Below are 19,351 nucleotides of genomic sequence, written 5' to 3'. Positions count from 1 at the left end.
TCTCTTCGAATTTGTAAGTTTGCTATTTTTTTCAATAAATATTCCTATAATATTCCTTAAATACTACACTATGGAGCTCTTATTTATTTGTCTTAATATGAATGCTACAACAAGATAATACTTTCAAAACGCCTGGCAGTCCATCTACACCCCTATTGTTATCCGAGTCATCCGGCAATCCATCTACACCTACGCCATACGGATTAACCTTATACTCTAGATCAGTGGTCCTCAACTCCGGTCCTCGTGGCCCACTAACAGGCCAGGTTTGCAAGATAACTAAATTACATCACAGGTGATCTCATTTGCTGCTCAGTGATTGCAGTATTCTAGTCTGCATCTCCCCAAGGTAATACTTCAAATCTGGCCTGTTAGTGGGCCCGAGGACCGGAGTTGAGGACCACTGTTCTAGATGAATGCTTGATTTATTTACCATTGAGTTGAGCGGCCATTGCACTTATCGGTGGATTGTGTTAGGATTTTCTCACATATGGCACTATGTGCATGATTTTATGATCACATTTTGGATCACTATTATCTTTATCATACCTCTACTGCACATTCACAGGAACTTTTTTTATGGACTTTTACTATTTATCACTATTACAATCAAGTTATTTATTGCACATCCACAGGAACTTTTTATGGACTTTTATTATTTATCACTATCAATTAATTTATATATACACGTGTTATGCATTTTAATTGTATGCTCTGAGATGGTTTATTGTATTACACATTAGAATCAGCGACGGTCTATATTAATTTATTAGAGCCTTTATAAATCCCTGTCCAGAACAGTGTTAATTTTGTCAATGAAAATTTACATTATAGTTTTCGTCAGCTGCATGTTTTCAGTTACGAAAACTAAACTAAGATAAAATTCTTATTAAGTCAAATCACAAAAAAATAAATAAAATAAAAAATATGATGAAAATCAATTCCAATTTTCATTATTGATAGAAAACTGAACGGAAATATGAGGGAGGAAGGTTTACCCACCTGAACTTCCGCTTTCCTCTGAGCTCCGTCTGTCTGTTAAAGCTCCAGCCCCCTGACTATCGGCAAGCTGTATTGGATGAGGGGCGCAGGCTCCCATCAATCCTTTCCGTTTCCTATGCAGTTCCACAAATTACACTCATTCATACTATCTCTTGGCGCCCTCTGCTGGCCAATTCTAAATCAGCAACACAATTCCATCCCCAGCCTATAATAGCACATTAAAGTTTAAACATGTATTGCACCACCACAAGAAAAAATAGGGGGCAACTACTAAGCTAATGAAAGAACAAAAAAAATGAGAAAGGCTTTTCTTATTTCTTAATATTTAATGTTGGTAATATATTCAGGGAATATGTGCAACGGTATTACAGCCAATAGGGTTTAGTTTTTCGTTTTTTATACTTTAAAGTTGCACTTCTGTTTGTCAAAAAGCAAAATTTGTGTTAATGAAACTTGGGGGTTGTTTTACTAAAACTGGAGTGTGCAAAATCTGGTGCAGCTCTGCATGGTAGCAATTCAGCCTGCCTTTAACTTTAACTTGTTCAATGAAGCTTTGACAAAAAAAAAAAAATGGAATCCGATTTGTTTCTATGCACAGCTGTACCAGATTCTGCACTCTCCAGTTTTAGTAAATCAACCCATCTATAAATAATAACATGTTATTAGATTTTTACTCCAGGAGTATATAAAGAGTTTGGCAATTCTACAGAAAAGCTTAAATAATGCATTACAATTTAACTAAACCCATTAGATTTCATTCAAATAAAATGTACTGGAGATTTTAGCCTGCTAAAATACGACTAAAACAATTTAGATGACTAAAACCAAAAACTAAGCGTAAAACTAAATCGAAACAATGTCAAAATGAACACTGCTCCACGGTAGAGAAGTTATTTTTTTTTTTTTTTTTTTAGAATATTTACAGCGGCATTGTTTTCCAGCACCACTGCTTCTGTGACCTAAAATAAAGATCTTTTTGACTCTATACACCACCACAATGGATTTGAAATAAAAACAAACAAGATGTGCTTTAACTGCAGACTTTCAGCTTTAATTTGAGGGTATTTACATCCAAATCAGGTGAAAGGTGTAGGAATTACAACAGTTTGTATATGTGCCTCCCACTTTTTAAAGGGACCAAAAGTAATGGGACAATTGGCTGCTCAGCTGTTCCATGGCCAGGTGTGTGTTATTTCCTCATTATCCCATTTACAAGGAGCAGATAAAAGGTCCAGAGATCATTTCAAGTGTGCCATTTTCATTTGAAATCTGTTGCTGTCAACTCTCAATATGAGATCCAAAGAGCTGTCACTATCAGTGAAGCAAGCCATCATTAGGCTGAAAAAACAAAACAAACCCACCAGAGAGATAGCAAAAACATTAGGTGTGGCCAAACCAACTGTTTGGAACATCCTTAATAAGAAAGAACGCACCAGTGAGCTCTGCCACACCAAAAGACCCAGAAGACCATGGAAAACAACTGTGGTAGATGACCGAAGAAGAATTCTTTCCCTGGTGAAGAAAACACCCTTCACAACAGTTGGCCAGATCAAGAACACTCTCCAGGAGGTAGGTGTATGTGTGTCAAAGTCAACAATCAAGAGAAGACTTCACCAGAGTGAATACAGAGGGCTCGCCACAAGATGTAAAGCATTGGTGATCCTCAAACAGGAAGGCCAGATTAGAGTTTGCCAAACAACATCTAAAAAAGCCTTCACAGTTCTGGAATAACATCCTATGGACAGATGAGGCCAAGATCAACTTGTGCCAGAGTGATGGGAAGAGAAGAGTATGGAGAAGGAAAGGAACTGCTCATGACCCAAAGCATACCACCTCATCAGTGAAGCATGGTGGTGGTAGTGTCATGGTGTGAGCATGTATAGCTGCCAATGGAACTGGTTCTCTTGTATTTATTGATGTGACTGCTGACAAAAGCAGTAGGATGAATTCTCAAGTGTTTCGGGCAATATTATCTGTTCATATTCAGCCAAATGCTTCAGAACTCATTGGACGGCGCTCCAGAGTGCAGATGGACAATGACCCGAAGCATACTGTGAAAGCAACCAAAACGTTTTTTAAGGGAAAGAAGTGGAATGTTATGCAATGGCTAAGTCAATCACCTGACCTGATTCCGATTGAGCATGCATTTCCCTTGCCAAGGAAACTGGAGGGAAAATGCCCCAAGAACAAGCAGGAACTGAAGACAGTTGCAGTAGAGGCCTGGCAGAGCATCACCAGGGATGAAACCCAGCGTCTGGTGATGTCTATGCGTTCCAGACTTCAGGCTGTAATTGACTGCACAGGATTTGCAACCAAGTATTAAAAAGTGAAAATTTGATTTATGATTGTTAATCTGTCCCATTACTTTTGGTCCCTTAACCGCTTGCCGACCGCCGCAAGTAGATATACTGCGGCGGTCAGCCCCGGCCAGGCAGAGTGACGTATATATACGTCATTAGCCTGTGACCGGCTTGTGAGCCAATAGCGGGCGAGCGCGCGCCCGCTGAGGCGCACGCCCGCCCCGGCTCGTTCACTGAGGAGTCCGCGCGTGTGACCGGCGGACCCGATGTCCGCCAGTCACACTACGATCGTCGGTAGAGAGGGAGAAAGGCAGGTGGCTTATGTAAACAAGCCGCCTGTCATTCTCCCCTGTGTAAAAATGGAGATCAGACGGTTCTACTATGTAGAACCGTTGATCTCGGTTTTTACAATAGTAGCCATGTCCCATCACAGTTAGAAGCACGCCCCTAGGACACACTTAACCCCTCCCTCTCCAATACAGTTAACCCCTTCCCTGCCAGTGTCATTTTTACAGTAACAGTGCATATGTATAGCACTGATTACTGCAGTAATGTCACTGGTAACCCCAAAAGTGTCAAAAATGTCAGTCAAGGGTCCGATCTGTCCGCCGCAATGTCGCAGTCCCAAAAAAAAAAAAAAAAAAAAAAAAAAAAAAAAAAAAAAAAAAATCGCCAGATCGCCGCCATTACTCGTAAAAAAAAAACCACCAAAAATGACAAAAATCTTTCCCTTTGTTAGTAAACGTGATAACTTTTGCGCAAACAAATCAAAATACGCTTTATGCGATTTTTTTTTACCAAACATATGTAGCATAAAACAAATTGGCCGAAAATGTTAAAAAAAATTTTGATTTTTACTTTTTTTTTTTGGGAATTTCATATAAAAAAAAATGTGAAAAATATTGTTATTTTTGCAAAATTTATGATATTTTTTTGTTTATAGCGCATGATCAAAAAAAATCGCACAGGTGATCAAATACCACCAAAAGAAAGCTCTGTTTGTGGGAAAAAAAAGGAAGTGAAATTAGTTTAGGTACAGCGTCGCAAGACCGCGCAATTGTCCATTAAAATCGCGCAGTAAAAAAAAAAAAAAAAAACCCCTGGTCAGGAAGGGGGTAAAATCTTCCGGGGCTTAAGTGGTTAGAAAAAGTGGGAGGCACATATACAAACTGATGTAATTCCTACACCGTTCACCAGATTTGGATGTAAATACCATCTAATTAAAGCTGAAAGTCTGCAGTTAATGCACACTTGTTTGTTTAATTTAAAATCCATTGTGGTGGTGTATACAGCCAAAAAGATTAGAATTGTGTCAATGTCCCAATATTTATGGACCTGACTGTATATCACTGCAGTAACAGGATACAGCTTTCAAGTCATAATGGCCCATCTGCACCGAAAGTTTTTTTTTTTTTTTTAACGTGTTTGTTGTAGTAGCAATACTTCACCTGTCATTTAAATATGGCAAGCCACATAAGGAAATCTGACCTACACAGACCATTACAATTTTAGCACACAATGGTATGTATCCACTGCTTTTCTATAGAGCATGGAGGATTGGATTACTTATTAAGGACCTTTTTACTCACTGTTATCTGTATATATTTCCTGGAAGTCTCCAGCAGTCATGGAAAAATTTGAATCTGTTGGGAGGTCATGAGGATTGACATCAGGAAAGTAAACAGGTCTTACTTGATCTGCCGATCTCACGTTGTTGCTAAACTGATGAATCCAAGGATAAAGTTTAAAAGCATTAACGTGTGAACATCTGGAAAAAACAGACAGGCAATCATGCAGGCTTTAGAAACCATTAGTTAAACAAATGGATATCCTAAAACAATCTCAACAGAGGGAAAACAAAAAAAAACAGATTTTAAAAACTCTTAAAAAGTAGGAGTAAAAACTCTTCGATGATTTTTTCCTATAGGTAGAGCCTGTAATAAGGCTTACCTATTGGTACAGTAAATGGCTACGAAAACGTGCACCGATATTTACTTTAGATGCAGCCAGTGACGTCACTGGCGCATTCGGCCTGAAGGAACACCATACTTGTGCCATTCCTTCAGAGCCATGTTGTAAACAGCGACAACCATGCATGAGTGATGTCATCGCCGGCTTGCCCACTCATATCGCTATAGCCCGCAAACCTGGAAGGAAGACCAGGTGAAGATGGAAGCATCTTCAGTGGTGACAGTGTGCTGCTGGAGGGCTTTGTTTTCAGATAAGTCTGTCATAATGTGCCAGTAATACCAGTATGCATAGGATTTAATCTGCCCGGAGCCTATTTTTTTATTTTATTTGTGCAGTTTACTAGCACTTTAACCGATTGCCGACCACACGCCCCCTATTTACTGCGGCAGTGTGGCTCTCCCAGGCAAACCGACGTAGGTCTACGTCGGTCACTTGGAGGCAACGAGGGGGCGAGCGCGCGCCACCGGCGGCGGGGCTCATCAGCGGGGAAGCCGATGCAGCGGGCAGTTGGCTCTGATTGCCTACTGACACCCGCGATGGTTCCCCACAGAGAGAAGAACGGTCGGCTGTTGTGAACACAGCTGACTGTTGTTCTCCCTGGAATGATCATAGAGCTCATGTGATCCTTCTATATAGGATCACATGTGTCTATGGTCATTTCAGCAGCCACACCCCCCCCGCCCCCCCACAGTTAGAATCACTCCACTAGGCTCACATTTAACCCATTGATCACCCACAATGTTAACCCCTTCCCTGCCAGTGTCATTATTACAGTAACAGTGCTTATTTTTAGCACTGATTACTGTATTAATGTCACTGGTCCCCCAAAAGCGTAAAAAAACGTCAGTTAGGGGTCCTATCTGTCCGCCGCAATGTCGCATTCCCGCTAAAAATCACAGATCGCCGACATTACTAGTAAAAATAAATAAAAATTACATAAATCTTTCCCCTAGTTAACTTTTGCGCAAACCAATCAAAATACGCTTATTGCGATTTTTTTCTACCAAAAATATGTAGCAGAATACAAATTGCCTAAAGGATGAAAAAAATTTGAATACAATTTACAATATTTTTGGGGGAATGTTATATAGCAGAATGAGAAAAAATTTTTTTTTCAGAATTGTCGCTTATTTTTGATTATAGCGCAAAAAAATACGCACAATCGCACAGGTAATCAAATACCACTAAAAGAAAGCTCTATTTGTGGGGGGGAAAAAAAGGGCATCAATTTTATTTAGGTAAAGCGTCACACGACCGCGCAATTGTCTGTTCAAGTAACGCAGTGCCGAATCGTAAAGAATTTACTATTTATTAAGGGGGCAAATCCTTCTTGGACAGAAGTGGTTAAATTACACACTGAAATACAGCCTGATCACCAGTGTCAGTGCACGAGGGCAAAATATAGGCAGAATAAACTTCCGCTTAAAAAATGTTCAAAGGAAATTAGGTGTCTGCCTATAATAGAGTTTATTTACAAGAAATAACAAAAATGATTGCAAGTTCACTATTAATAAAACTATTGTGGAAAGGCTAAATCCATGTCCACAACAGATTTACATTTTGCAGTTGCCAATCCCTCTTGAGCAACTGTAAAATACAAATTGACTTACCTATTTAATACAAAGTTAGAAGAGAAAAGCATAAAAAAGCTCCATTCATTTCCTTGGCATGCATAACCGTGATTTGCGATTTCCCAAGCCAGTCTTCCAAGTCCTGCACCAGGCACTAAGATGTTAATTTGTGATACATCACTGTGGGAATAAAAAATAAAAAAACTAATAAACAATGAGTCAAGGCAAGCACACAAAAGAGCAAAGTCAGAAAGAAGTGCTTGACTTAGGGCTCTTTCACACGGAGCGGTCCGCATTGCGATTCACTCTGGCACTTCACGGACACGGATGACATTTCTGTCATCCGCTCCATATGTCCGCATATCATCCCATCCGTTTGCGGATGATATACGGACATAATGTATGTCTATGGGAATTGCGGATGTCAGCGGATGACACCGCTGACATCCGATTTTGCGTTCGTTCCGTTTTTTAAAACAGAAAAAAAAATAGGGTTCTGTTCCGTTCCAAAAAACGGAACAGAACTGAAAGGACGACAATCGGATGTCAGCGGTGTCATCCGCTGACATCCGCAATCCCATAGACATTCATTATGTCCGTATAGCACCCGCAAACGGATGGGGTGATATACGGACATACGGAACGCCCGTGTGAAAGAGCCCTTAGAGTGAGAAAGTATCACTGTAACAATAAAAGCATGCTCCATTGATGCACCAAATGGAGTTCAATCATTGGACAACATTTAGGTAAAAAGCCACTGGCTTACTTCATCCACAATACTGTACTGCTGCAAATCTGAGATTTTATTATTGCTATGCACGTAGCAATTGATTGATAGGATTCATTCATGAATACAACTGTTTATTTTCCAGAATCGATTAGGTCAAACTGACATCAATAAGTACAGTACTCATTTTCAGGGAAAATGAGCAAGCAGTCCTGGTATGAAGTCAAGTTCAAGCAACGTATGCTTTAATTTGTTGTATAAAGCGGTGCTTTTCTGAGCTGAACATTGTTTGAAATAAATTAAACGATTATTCTGTGGATTATCTCTCATTAATTGGTACATACAGTATTGTATAACAGTGAAAATTAACTGTCCCCTCAAAATAACTCAACACACAGAATTAATGTCTAAACTGCTGGCAACAAAAGTGAGTACACCCCTAAACGAACATGTACAAATTGTGCCCTAAGTGTCAATATATTGTGTGGCCACCATTATTTTCCAGCACTGCCTTAACCCTCTTGGGCATGGAGTTCACCAGAGCTCCGCAGGTTGCCACTGGAGTCCTCTTCCACTCCTCCATGACGACATTACAGATCTGGTGGATGTTAGAGACCTTGCGCTTCTCCACCTTCAGTTTCAGGATGCCCCACAGATGCTCGATAGGGTTTAGGTCTGGAGCCATGCTTGGCCAGTCCATCACCTTTACCCTCAGCTTCTTTAGCAAGGCAGTGTTCTTCTTGGAGGCGTGCTTGGGGTCTTCAGGTGTAGGCAAGACACACTTGTCTTTGTACTCCTCACCCGGTTGCTGCCACACACACATGATACCTTCTGAACCAAATAAGTTTATCTTGGTCTCAGCAAACAGAACATGGTTCCACTAATCCATGTCCTTAGTCTGCTTGTCTTCAGCAAACTGTTTGCAGGCTTTCTTGTGCATCATCTTTAGAAGAGGCTTCCTTCTGGGATGATAGCCATGCAGACCAATTTGATGCAGTGTGTGGCGTATGGTCTGAGCACTGACAGGCTGACCCCCCCCCACCCCTTAAACCTCTGCAGCAATGCTGGCAGCACTCCTACATATATTTCCCAAAGACAACCTCTGGATATGACACTAAGCACATGCACTCAACTTTTTTGGTGGACCATGGCGAGACCTGTGCTGAGTGGAACCTGTCCTGTTAAACCACTGTATGGTCTTGGTCACCATGCTGCAGCTCAGTTTCAGGGTCTTGGCAATCTTCTTATAGCCTAGACCAGTGATGGCGAACCTTGGCACCCCAGATGTTTTGGAACTACATTTCATGCACGCTGCAGTGAAGTTCCAAAACATCTGGGGCGTCAAGGTTCGCCATCACTGGCCTACGCCATCTTTATGTAGAGCAACAATTCTTTTTTTTCCAGATCCTTAGAGAGTTCTTTGCCATGCTGAACTTCCAGTGACCAGTATGACAGTCTGACTGTAACCTTGGTTAATTGGGCCCAATTTGGACATTTTGACTTAGGGGTGTACTAACTTTTGTTGCTAGACATTAATGACTGTGTGTTGAGTTATTTTGGAGGGGACAGTAAATTTACACTGTTATACAAGCTGTACACTCACTACTTTACATTGTAGCAAAGTGTAATTTCTTCAGTGCGGTCACATGGAAAGATATAATAAAATATTTACAAAAATGTTAGGGGTGTACTCACTTTTGTGAGATACCGGAAATGGCCAGGATTAGGGCTGGCGCACGCAGGCATTTAAAAAGTTAGAGCTGAACTGAAGGGAAACCGCTAAACACAGATAAGTGAGGGGCATCATCTGCCAAGGGATTTGTAATTTTGTACAGCCAGTTTTGTGATTTATTCACCTCTGCCAGACAGTACATTAAAGTGGAACTAAACGTGAGAAAAAAACAGTTTTATGAATTAAAAGAAAAACAAAGCACTAAAGTTAGCCCAATTTTTTTTGTATAATGTGAAAGGTATCTAATTACTCGGCGTAACATCATCTAACATGTCATGCTTTAAAATTGCGCACACTCATGAAAGGACGCCTAACTTCGGTACTTAAAAATCTCCATAGGCAACGCTTTCAAAATGTTTACAGGTTACCAGTTTAGTGTTACAGAGGAGATCTTGGTCTAGAATTGTTGCTCTCGCTCGAACATTGGTGGCAATACCTCACATGTACGGATTGAACGCCGTTTACATATATGGCCACGATGTACGCATGCATTCGCTTCTGCATGCAAGTATGCGGGCACTTTAATTTTTTTTTTTTTTTAATTGTAGATTTTATTTTTACACTTTCCCTTTAATCACTTTTATTCCCATTTACAAGGAATTTAAACATCCCTTGTAATAGTGCTTGACAGGTCCGCTTTATGGAGAGATCTGGGGTCAAAAAGACCTCACATCTCTCCTACAGGCTAGAAAGACTGAAATAAAAAAAAATAAATAAAAAAACATAATATTGGCTATCCAGCCGAGATCACGGCAGTACTGACAACTGCAAGGCCGGGCAATATGTCATAACGTCGCACCTGCTCTCCGAGGGTTGTAGAGACTCCCGGGGACTATCTGGTCCTCGGCAGTCTCTATGGTGTACTTACGCTGTTGGCAGATATCTTCTCGGCTTGCCGATCGCACGGATGAGCCGGTAGAAGCACCGGAGGGCGGCGGGAGGGATGTCCCCTCCCGCCGCCTGTAAGAACGATCAAGCAGCCGCTATGATAGTTTTTATGGTGCAGGGAATCGCAGCTGCAGGCATCATTCACATATACCCACTTAAAGTCCCAGACGTTGTATGACGTCCAGCTCTAAGGGAGTGGTTAAACATTTAGTTGCTTCCTGGTTTCTGGACAAAGTCAAAGTGAGGTTATACATCCTAGAAGTCTTCATGGGCATTTTTTCCCCTTTCAACTGGAGGAGAGGCTTTCTCAGATAAACTCACCCTCCCAGCCTGTATGCCTGAGCTTAATTCAGATGGATTCCAGGAAGTAAACACTACATGAATCACCTTGCCCTTGTTTAAGATGGCCACCACTGGAAATACTAGGGAGGGCTTTTTCAAAATAATTTCTCAATAAAATAAAGCATCGAGACATGAACATATGGACAAATTTGCTTTGAATAGTAAAAATATATTAAATAGTGTTTTCAGCTTCTGGTGCTTTAAGGAATACAGTGTTGTAATCTTTCTGATTGGTCAATAAAGAAACAGCAATTTATTTCCTAATTACACACTCTGCATTTTTCTCCTGGCAGCACCTGTGCATGCATCAAAGCCTGAGAGGGGCTATTAGGGCAGTCCCTCCCTCATGCTTTGCATTGAATAAGGTCTCGTTAACACAGGCATACAGCTGTGGAAAGGCCATATTCACCTGCACGGCGATGAACAAGGGTTCTATTCATCCCTGTGCCAGCAGTCCTATTCATATCAATTGGGACACCTTGGCTATGTCCATGCATCGCAACGGACATGTTCCCCTCCCATTTTCACAACCATGCATGCATGCATGCATGCATGAAGGTGCATGAATGCACACAGTCTGCATTTGAGGACCCACATGACTGTCAAATTAGGAGCAGAATTTGGTGTGGATGCCATTTGTGCCATACAAAATGTGCGATTCCTGTGCGAATCACATTCAGTGTTCCGCATGCACTAGTGTCCAAGTTTTGGATAGATTGGTGAGGGGTTGGTACTTTTATCAGGTCTTTACTGCTGTCAGAGTCCCAGCTAGGGAGAGGCACTTTATTTGTCCTGGGGACCACTGTTAATATAATGGAAAGAGAGGGAAATCCAACATTTGGGGTAGTTACCAGGGCAGGAATAGAGAGAACTCTTGTTCCAGTGGCAACTGCTCAAGAAGGGTTTCCTTAATTTTGGGGAGATTTTCTCGCATTCACTGTTGTGTCTAACACAAAAAATCTCCCAAGTGGACTCAGATAGCAAAAAAAATAAAATAACTGACAGACTATACTCTACCATTTAATGGATAGGCCTTGTGGCATAAAAAAAAAAAAAGTGTGGCTTTAACCCTTTGCTACCAATGTGTATCACGTCATGGTATTTAAATAGTTAAAACAAGCTCACGACTGCTTCTGAATAACAACCTTGTTTGTTGAAAGTATCTCCAGGCTCTGGGCTTTATTGTAGAATTGATGCCGTGCCCAAATACTTCTACAAAAAAAAAAGTGGCATATATGTTTGTAGAAAAATTGCAGATACATTTATTTACGTTTGCTATAAAGATACATTACCATTTCTCTTTGGGAAAAGACTTTAAAATCTCTTCGACGATAGGCTGATAACATGCATCTCTTTCCATCTTGCCTTCTTCACTCCAATCACGTACAAACTGCTTTATTGTGGACTTTAGCTTGTCCATATCGAAGCTGGATGCAGGACTCAGTTTTCTGTGAATCTATGGCACAAAAAAGAAAGACTTCCATATGAGCCGATTTTTTTTTTTTATGATTTATGGAGCATTTGAGCTACTGTTGGTTATATTTTACTAAAACGTCAAAATATGTCAAAGCTGTAAAATATACAGTGTATGTGTATATATATTTATTGTACAGGACACTGAGAATGTGTCCTGGATGGCAGGTACATTTCCCCGATATCTGAGTTGTGGTCCCTTTAATGGGGACAGCTGCAGAGCTTTTGTTGTACTCAGGGGTTCTCACCCATGCAGGGTGAGGTGTCCTGGGTTAGGTTTGGCAGGAGAGGACTGACTTCCAGAACTCTGGATTGCTAAGTTTATATAAGGGACCCGGGATTTCGAAGGTTCAAAGAGACTTGGGGGGGGGGGGGCTTCAAACCAGGACTCTGGTCCCCAAGTGATTAAGTCCCAGGTGAGGAAGGCTTGAAAGGCAGCAGAGGGCAATCCGCACCGGTGTCAAGGAAGTGGAAGAGAGAGACACTCACAAGCTGTATAACAAGTGGAAGCTCTCAAACAAAGTTGAGACACCGGCTGCTGACCCCGTGTGGCCTGTCTGGCACCCTAACTTTGGAGGAGCCTGAACCCCTGTATGGGACCAAAGACTAGCGGTGAGCCTGCTGCTTCATTACCAATACCAGGATTTGGACTATTTACTTTGGCTGAAGTAAGCTGTCTTTTGTTTTGCTGCGATTGGAATGAACTGTTTTGCTTTTACCAAACTGGCTGGCGGTCATTCCAGAGCTACCCCAGGTTACATTTGGTGGAGGTTTGCAAGGCAGAGTGCAGTCACAAAAGCCATTTGGAAGCATTTAAAGAGCCAGTACCAGGACCCACAGTTGCATGTCCTGGGTCAGTAGAGCACAAGCTCTGAAAACCTCACAGGGTGACATGGAGGAGATGATAAAAGCCCTGACTCAGAGCATGATAGCCCAGCAGCAGGCCACTGTAGAGGCCAACCGTCGCCATGAGGAGGCAATAGCTGCATTACAGAAAACAGTGCGGCATCTCGCCCAGGGACATGAAACACATGGCTGTTGCCCCTAGCAACTAGGTAGCCTTAACGGCCAGTCACTACCTGCAAAAGTTGACGCCTAGTGATGATGTGGAGGCATTTAAGGCTACTTTTGCGAGAACAGCAGAAAGAGGGATGGCCCCCAGACCAGTGGGCTGGTATTATTGCTCCATTTCTCACTGGAGAATCCAGAAGGTCTATTTCAAACTGTCATCTGCGGATGCCAAGGATTACAAAAGACTGAAGGCAGAAATCCTGGACCGCCTTGGGGTGACAACTGCTATACGGGCCCAAAGGGTACACTGTTGGAGATACCGCCTGAACTGTTCGCCAAGGACTCAGATGCATGACCTGAGTCAGCTGGTCAAAAAATGGCTGCAGCCCGAAGTGTTAACGAGTCCCTAGATGGTGGAGCAGGTCATGTTAGACCGATATCTGAGGTCGCTGCAACATGACCTTCAGCGCTGGCTGAGTCATGGGGACCCCAAGACAGCAGATGAACTAATGGAAATGGTTGAGAGACACGCAGTGGTGGAGGATCTACTGGGACCTGTCAAGCCTCGAGGACCCTTGCCAGTGAGAAGAGCCAAGCCATCCATAAACCTTGGAGTCAGCACCCAGAAGAGTCAAGGAGCGACCACCCCAGCATCCCAGAGCTCTGCACCGGCACACAGGAATGAGGGCATGCAGGAGGAACCCAGGAGTGTGGCGCTCTACAAAGGATGTCGTTTTATGCCCAGATGGTCTGTGCTACCCAGCTGGACCTAACTGAGGGGGCGGTTTGAATGTGACCTTTGGGTGAACCACTTCATGCCGAGCGCTGTTGGGCTCTGGAAGTATGGTAACACTTGTGGGTAACGGGGTAGCTGGGGAGGTCAGTCCGGGAGCAAGAACCCTGAAGGTGGCATGCATAAATGGGGACACCAAGGAATACCCACTGGTGTCAGTGACAATCACCACAGCCTATGGCACAATTGTCCAGGAGGTTGGGGTGGTACCCGACCTCATCCGTGATGTTATCATAGGGAGGGGCTGCCCGTTATTTGTTGAACTTTGGGACTACGTGAGCCAAGGACTACCGGAACAGCTGGACTGCTCTGTTCCCTATAAGGAAGCTGGACAACCCTGATAGCATTGCATCTGGAGCAGAAGGTTCCCCAGCTAAAGTGACCCTTGGGGGGGTCCCTTATGCAGGTCATGGCTGGAGAGAACACAGAGGAAGCCTCCCCTCTGCCATTTATGTCAGAGGAGGATGAAGGAGAAAGCTCCTCTAGTCTTACCCATCCTGATCTCGAGGTGTCACGGGCTGCATTTTATTCTGCCCAAAAGAGGGATCCCACACTCAAAAATGCCATGGAACAGGTTACCGTAGTTAATGGGGTGTCTCAAGTACCTGAGACCTATACCAGGTTACTGAGGTTGGGGGAGAAGTGGTCGACCAGTTACTGGTTCCCCAGCTTTTCAGATACACGGTGCTCGACCTAGCTCACAATGACGCGTTGGGGGGGTCACTTGGGGGCTGACAAGACCGAGACACGAACAACGGACCGGTTCTACTGGCCAGGAGTGATCGCAGAGGTGAAACATTATTGCGGTTCATATCCCACCTGCCAGCTGACCACACCAATGCCCCACTTGAGGAACCCATTGGTGCCGTTGCCCATTATTGAAGTACCATTTGAGGGGGCGTGGCCGGGATGTAGAAGGCGCCGGAGAGTCTCACCAGAGCTCCGCAGTATCCTACACTCATCCACATCCATCCGTGGCTTTCCACGCACCGAATCGCGGCGGTTTTGCCCTGGTCATCTTGGGGCAGCAGTGGGGGATCGATGCCGAGCAAAAAAAAAACGGCACTCCAGCTCCGCAGACTCAGCGGGTTACTCAGCCACGAGGCGCGTGCGCAGCCGCCATCTTGCCTTCTCCGGAGGCGCTTCCTCCTCCTCTCTCTCCGGCCGCCCGGGCTGCAGCATCGGCGGTGAAGATGGCACATCCGGCTGGGACGCCTCCTCGGGAGCTACAGGAAGACTCAGGCATCCCTGGATCCACATTGGGGTCTGCTGGACAGTTCGGGGGAGCCTCTGGAGGTGAGGACATCACTGCCCCCATTCTAGCTGCCATCGATGGCTGCAAAACTGCTCCGATGATACGTATTGACCATCTGGCCTCGGACTGTACATTGATCCGCCATGACCTGGACAAAATCAGGGGGCACCTGACAGAAACTGAGGGTCGCATTTCTGAGGTGGAGGATGTTACAGCTTCTCACTCTGCCCAGCTTATTGCCATGCAGGCTCAAATGAATGCTATGGCGGACAAGATGGAAGATGCTGAAAATGGGCAGCGCCGCAACAATGTCAGAGTGGTGGGTTTGCCTGAAAAGGCGGAGGGCTCTAATCCTACTCAGTTTGCTGAAAAGTTTTCTGCGACTTGCTTAACTTGCCTGCCCCTCCCCTACCTATGTGGTGGAGAGGGCCCACAGGGTGCCTACGAGGGCTCGCCCGCCCGGGGCTCTCCCACGTCAGTTTTTGAACTTCTGCGACCGGGACCGTATCCTCTCTGAAGCTGGAGGAGCTGCAGTATGCTAATAGCAGAATTATGTTATTCCCTGACTTTTCTGTTAAAAACGCAGAAGAAACGCAGATCATATACACTGAGGTACGCAAGCGCCTGAGGGCCAAAGGTCTGAAATATGGGATGATGTACCCAAGCCGGCTGCGTGTGGATTACAAACGATCAGCTCTTTTCTTCCACTCAGCGGGGGAAGCTGCTGACTGGCTGGACTCCATCTGATATTCTCCTGTGCCTGTTCTCTGGATGCCTGCGGTGTGCGGTCTGTTACCTCACAGTTCTCCTGTCACCGGGGGGCATGTCTCGTGCTTCATCCTCATCTATATCCTGGTTCTTTTCCCTAGGATGTCCTTTGGATCTACATTGTACCCCTTCTGGCTTTTTCAAGAGGAGCCACGGAGTTGGATCTCGCCCATGGGAGCTCTGGTTTCTGCACGTTGTTTGAACTTGCCCCTTTTTTTCCCCTTTTTGGGGTACTGTTGCACTTTTTCAACTTTTTTAGTGGGACTGGTTGTTTTCTGATTTTTTTCTTATTTTTCTATACCTTTCCTCTATTTTTTGGAGGAGGACTTGGACTGACAGCGACAGCCTATTGGTTGGGCCGGTACTGCCGCCTGCTGTTCTATGACACAGCCATTAATGTTCTGGGTTCTGGGATCAGGCTGAATACCAAGTTTTGTTTTTTTGTTTCTCAGGTTTTGGCTATTACAGCAGGGATGTTTTTTTCTAGGCTCCGGGCTCCATCTAGTGGTCACTTTTTCTATTACCTCAATGTATTTTTTGCTCTATACATGGGTGTCGCTCGAGGGTGGGAACGGTTCTTCGGGACCGTCCCTGGTCCTCCTGCTCGCCCACTGCGTTTACCCTATCATTGTACTTTGGCTGGGTTAATCAAGGTTATGTCATGGAATGTGCGGGGTCTCAATGATAGGGTGAAGCGAACAGTGGTGTTTAATTATATTAAAACTGTTCAGCCTCATATCATCCTCCTCCAGGAAACTCATTTGGATGGGGGCCGGGTGCTCTCTTTAAAGCAGCCGTGGATCCAACGGATTTTTAATGCCACATATTCCACTTATGCTCGGGGGGTATCTATTCTGCTTGGTAAGAGTGCACCCTGTTCCGTTCAGAAAGTGATTACGGATCCTGGGGGACGGTATGCTATTGTTCTCTTGGATGTACATCAGCAGACAATGGTATTGGTGAGTGTATACCTACCTCCACCATTTCACTCTCAACTCCTCTTGGACCTCCTGGTGACCCTGGCTCCTTACATGCACCTTCCCCTACTGATGGCGGGGGATTTCAATGCAATCCTGGATGGCGGACTTGACACCTCTAACCAGCGGGGGGCATCTGCCCTGGAGCTGCTCTCCTGGGCTTCCGCGGCACAGCTCACCGAGTTATGGCGATGGAAACATCCTGGGGTACGGGGTTATTGGTTATTCCTGCTGGTCGGGGGTTCACAGAAAGGCATCCAGGATTGATATGGCCTTTGCTAATGTGCATTGTCTACCATTTGTACAAAATGCCACCTATTTGGCGGGGGGGGGGGGGGGGGGTTGTCTGATCATAACCCTCTGCTGCTGACACTACGGTTGGCAGATGGGGGTGGGAGGGGTGCATGGTGCCCGTCACCAGGTTGGTTGCAGGTGGAAAAGGTGGTGGAACCCCACATGCCCGCGTATTGGGAGAAGAATGCCTCCTCCACGGCTGGGGTGGTGCTCTGGGATGCTTTGAAGACTTTCATGCGGGGTCACTACATCTTGGCAATTAAAGCATCGCGTAAAGAATCTAATGCTGATAGAGAGGTTGTTCTGTTGGAGGTCCGTTGGTTGAAGGAAGATTACTCGGCTGAGTCGGGGCCTGCTGCTTATGCGGCCCTGGAGGAGGCCAGGAGACACTTGGCTCTGCTAGGTACAGATTTTGCACATGCCAATAGAAGACATAGAGCGGAGTCACTCTTTGAGAAGGGTTTTCTGGTGACGAATCAGAGGACCTCGGTAAGTGTCCCCTGTATTAAGTCCAGTACTGGGGAACTGGTCAGGGATCCTGGGGAGATCTCTCAGGTATTTATGGATTATTATGCTGACACGTACTCACCCTTGCCAGCTTATGATCTGGAGGAGCTGGAGCGGCTCCTGTCTGGTCTGCCGGTGCCGGTTCTGGAGGGGGGATGATAGTGCCTGGTTAGATAATGATATTGCACTACAGGAAATCAAGAAGGCCATCCTTTCCTCCAAATAAATCGCCGGGCCCGGATGGGTTCCCGGTGGAATGGTATGGGCAGTACTCGGACTCCCTGGCCCCCAGGCTTCAGGCCCTGTATGCTGCCTGTTTAGACGAGGGGGCTCTGCCAGGTTCCATGCTGGAGGCATATGTTGTTCTCCTGACCAAACCGGGTAAGGATCACACCCTCTGTTCTTCATACCGCCCCATTGCTCTGATTAACGTGGATCTTAAAATCCTTACAAAGGTCTTGGCTACCAGACTAGCTGTGGTCTTGCCCTCGTTGGTGGACATAGATCAAATGGGCTTTAAGCTGGGTAAGTCCACGGATACCAACCTTCGCCGCCTGTTTACTCATTTGCAGGTAGCGCATGCCTCCACATGCACTAGAGTGGTGGTGTCGCTGGACATAGCCAAGGCCTTTGATACAGTAGACTGGGTGTATATGGGGCTGGTGTTGAGGCGCATGGGGTTTGGTCCCAAGTTCTGCAAGTGGATCTCCCTTCTGTACTCTACCCCTTGCATGGCGCTGAAAACTGGATCATCCCTGTCCCCCTTTTTTGTGGTGGGTCGGGGGACCAGGCAAGGTTGTCCTCTTTCACCCTTCCTGTTCTCTTTGATGATAGAACCCCTGGCCATAGCGCTGCGTACGTCTTCGGAGGTGGGTGCATTGGAGGTTGGCTTGATAAAGGAATGTCTTGGCACTTTATGCGGACGATATGCTGCTGCTGTTCCTGAAGGACCCCAATAGCTCCCTGCGTGCGGTTTAGACTATTTTGGATACTTTCGCCAAGTTCTCGGGTCTCAGGGTTAATTGGGACAAATCTACCATAAATCTACCATGCTAGCAATTGACCCGGGCACTCAGGCTGCAGCTGATGGGACATTGCCACTACTGAATTCACTTACCTGGGGGTCAGGGGGTCGGCTCAGGTGGCAGATTATCTTAATCTTAATTTACTACCTCTGTTAAACGTCTTTAAGCGCAGGGCGGAGGTGTGGAGGGACCTGCCATTATCAGTTTTGGGGCACATCAATTTAGTAAAGATGAAAATTCTCCCCGTCTTCCTGTACTTTCTCAGGAACTCTCCGGTATGGGTTCCCTGCTTGTTTCTCCGTAGGGTGCATGGCCTGATTGGGTCTTTTGTCTGGGGTAGTTCCCCTCCTAGGATTGGCATTCAGGTGCTCCAGGAGCCTCAGTCTTCTTGTGCATCGGGGTTCGAAAGCTGACTTTCCAGACAGGGACAATGCACTCCACTATCAAGGCCTGGGAACATAATGCGGGCGTTGATGGAACCTGGAGCGAATGGAGTCTCCCCGGCCTCCCCCCTGTGGTGGAATCCTAAATTTTCTCATTTACTTCGATTCCAGATCCTGTTCTCTGAGCGTCAAGAGGGATCAAAACGCTGGGTGATGTTACATTCGGTGGAGAATTTTGCCCCTTTAATGCCCTGAAAGCAAGATTTAATCTGCCGAATCATTTTCCGTTATCTTCAGCTTCGACATGCTTTTCTGGCACAGTTTGGTTCTTC

At 45.0% G+C, this 19,351-nt stretch overlaps 1 protein-coding gene across 2 annotated transcripts in view; it reads right to left on the bottom strand.

The window, feature by feature from the left end:
• The window catches only part of CARNMT1 (carnosine N-methyltransferase 1), a 66,770-nt gene that overhangs the window by 30,733 nt on the left and 16,686 nt on the right, over nt 1–19,351 (bottom strand). For both annotated transcript variants that reach the window (XM_082260597.1, XM_082260598.1), the window contains exons 3-5: nt 11,826–11,989; nt 6,884–7,024; nt 4,892–5,070 (exon numbers count right to left, since the gene is read on the bottom strand). In XM_082260597.1, coding sequence (XP_082116723.1) covers nt 4,892–5,070; nt 6,884–7,024; nt 11,826–11,989 — 484 coding nt within the window. The remainder of the gene's footprint in view (nt 1–4,891; nt 5,071–6,883; nt 7,025–11,825; nt 11,990–19,351) is intronic.

Source organism: Pelophylax lessonae, assembly GCF_965119305.1.
Source record: "Pelophylax lessonae genome assembly, chromosome: 1".
Taxonomy (NCBI): Eukaryota; Metazoa; Chordata; class Amphibia; order Anura; family Ranidae; genus Pelophylax; species Pelophylax lessonae.
Note: the sequence above shows the minus strand (reverse complement) of the source record. Positions and strands in the feature narration are given on the sequence as shown.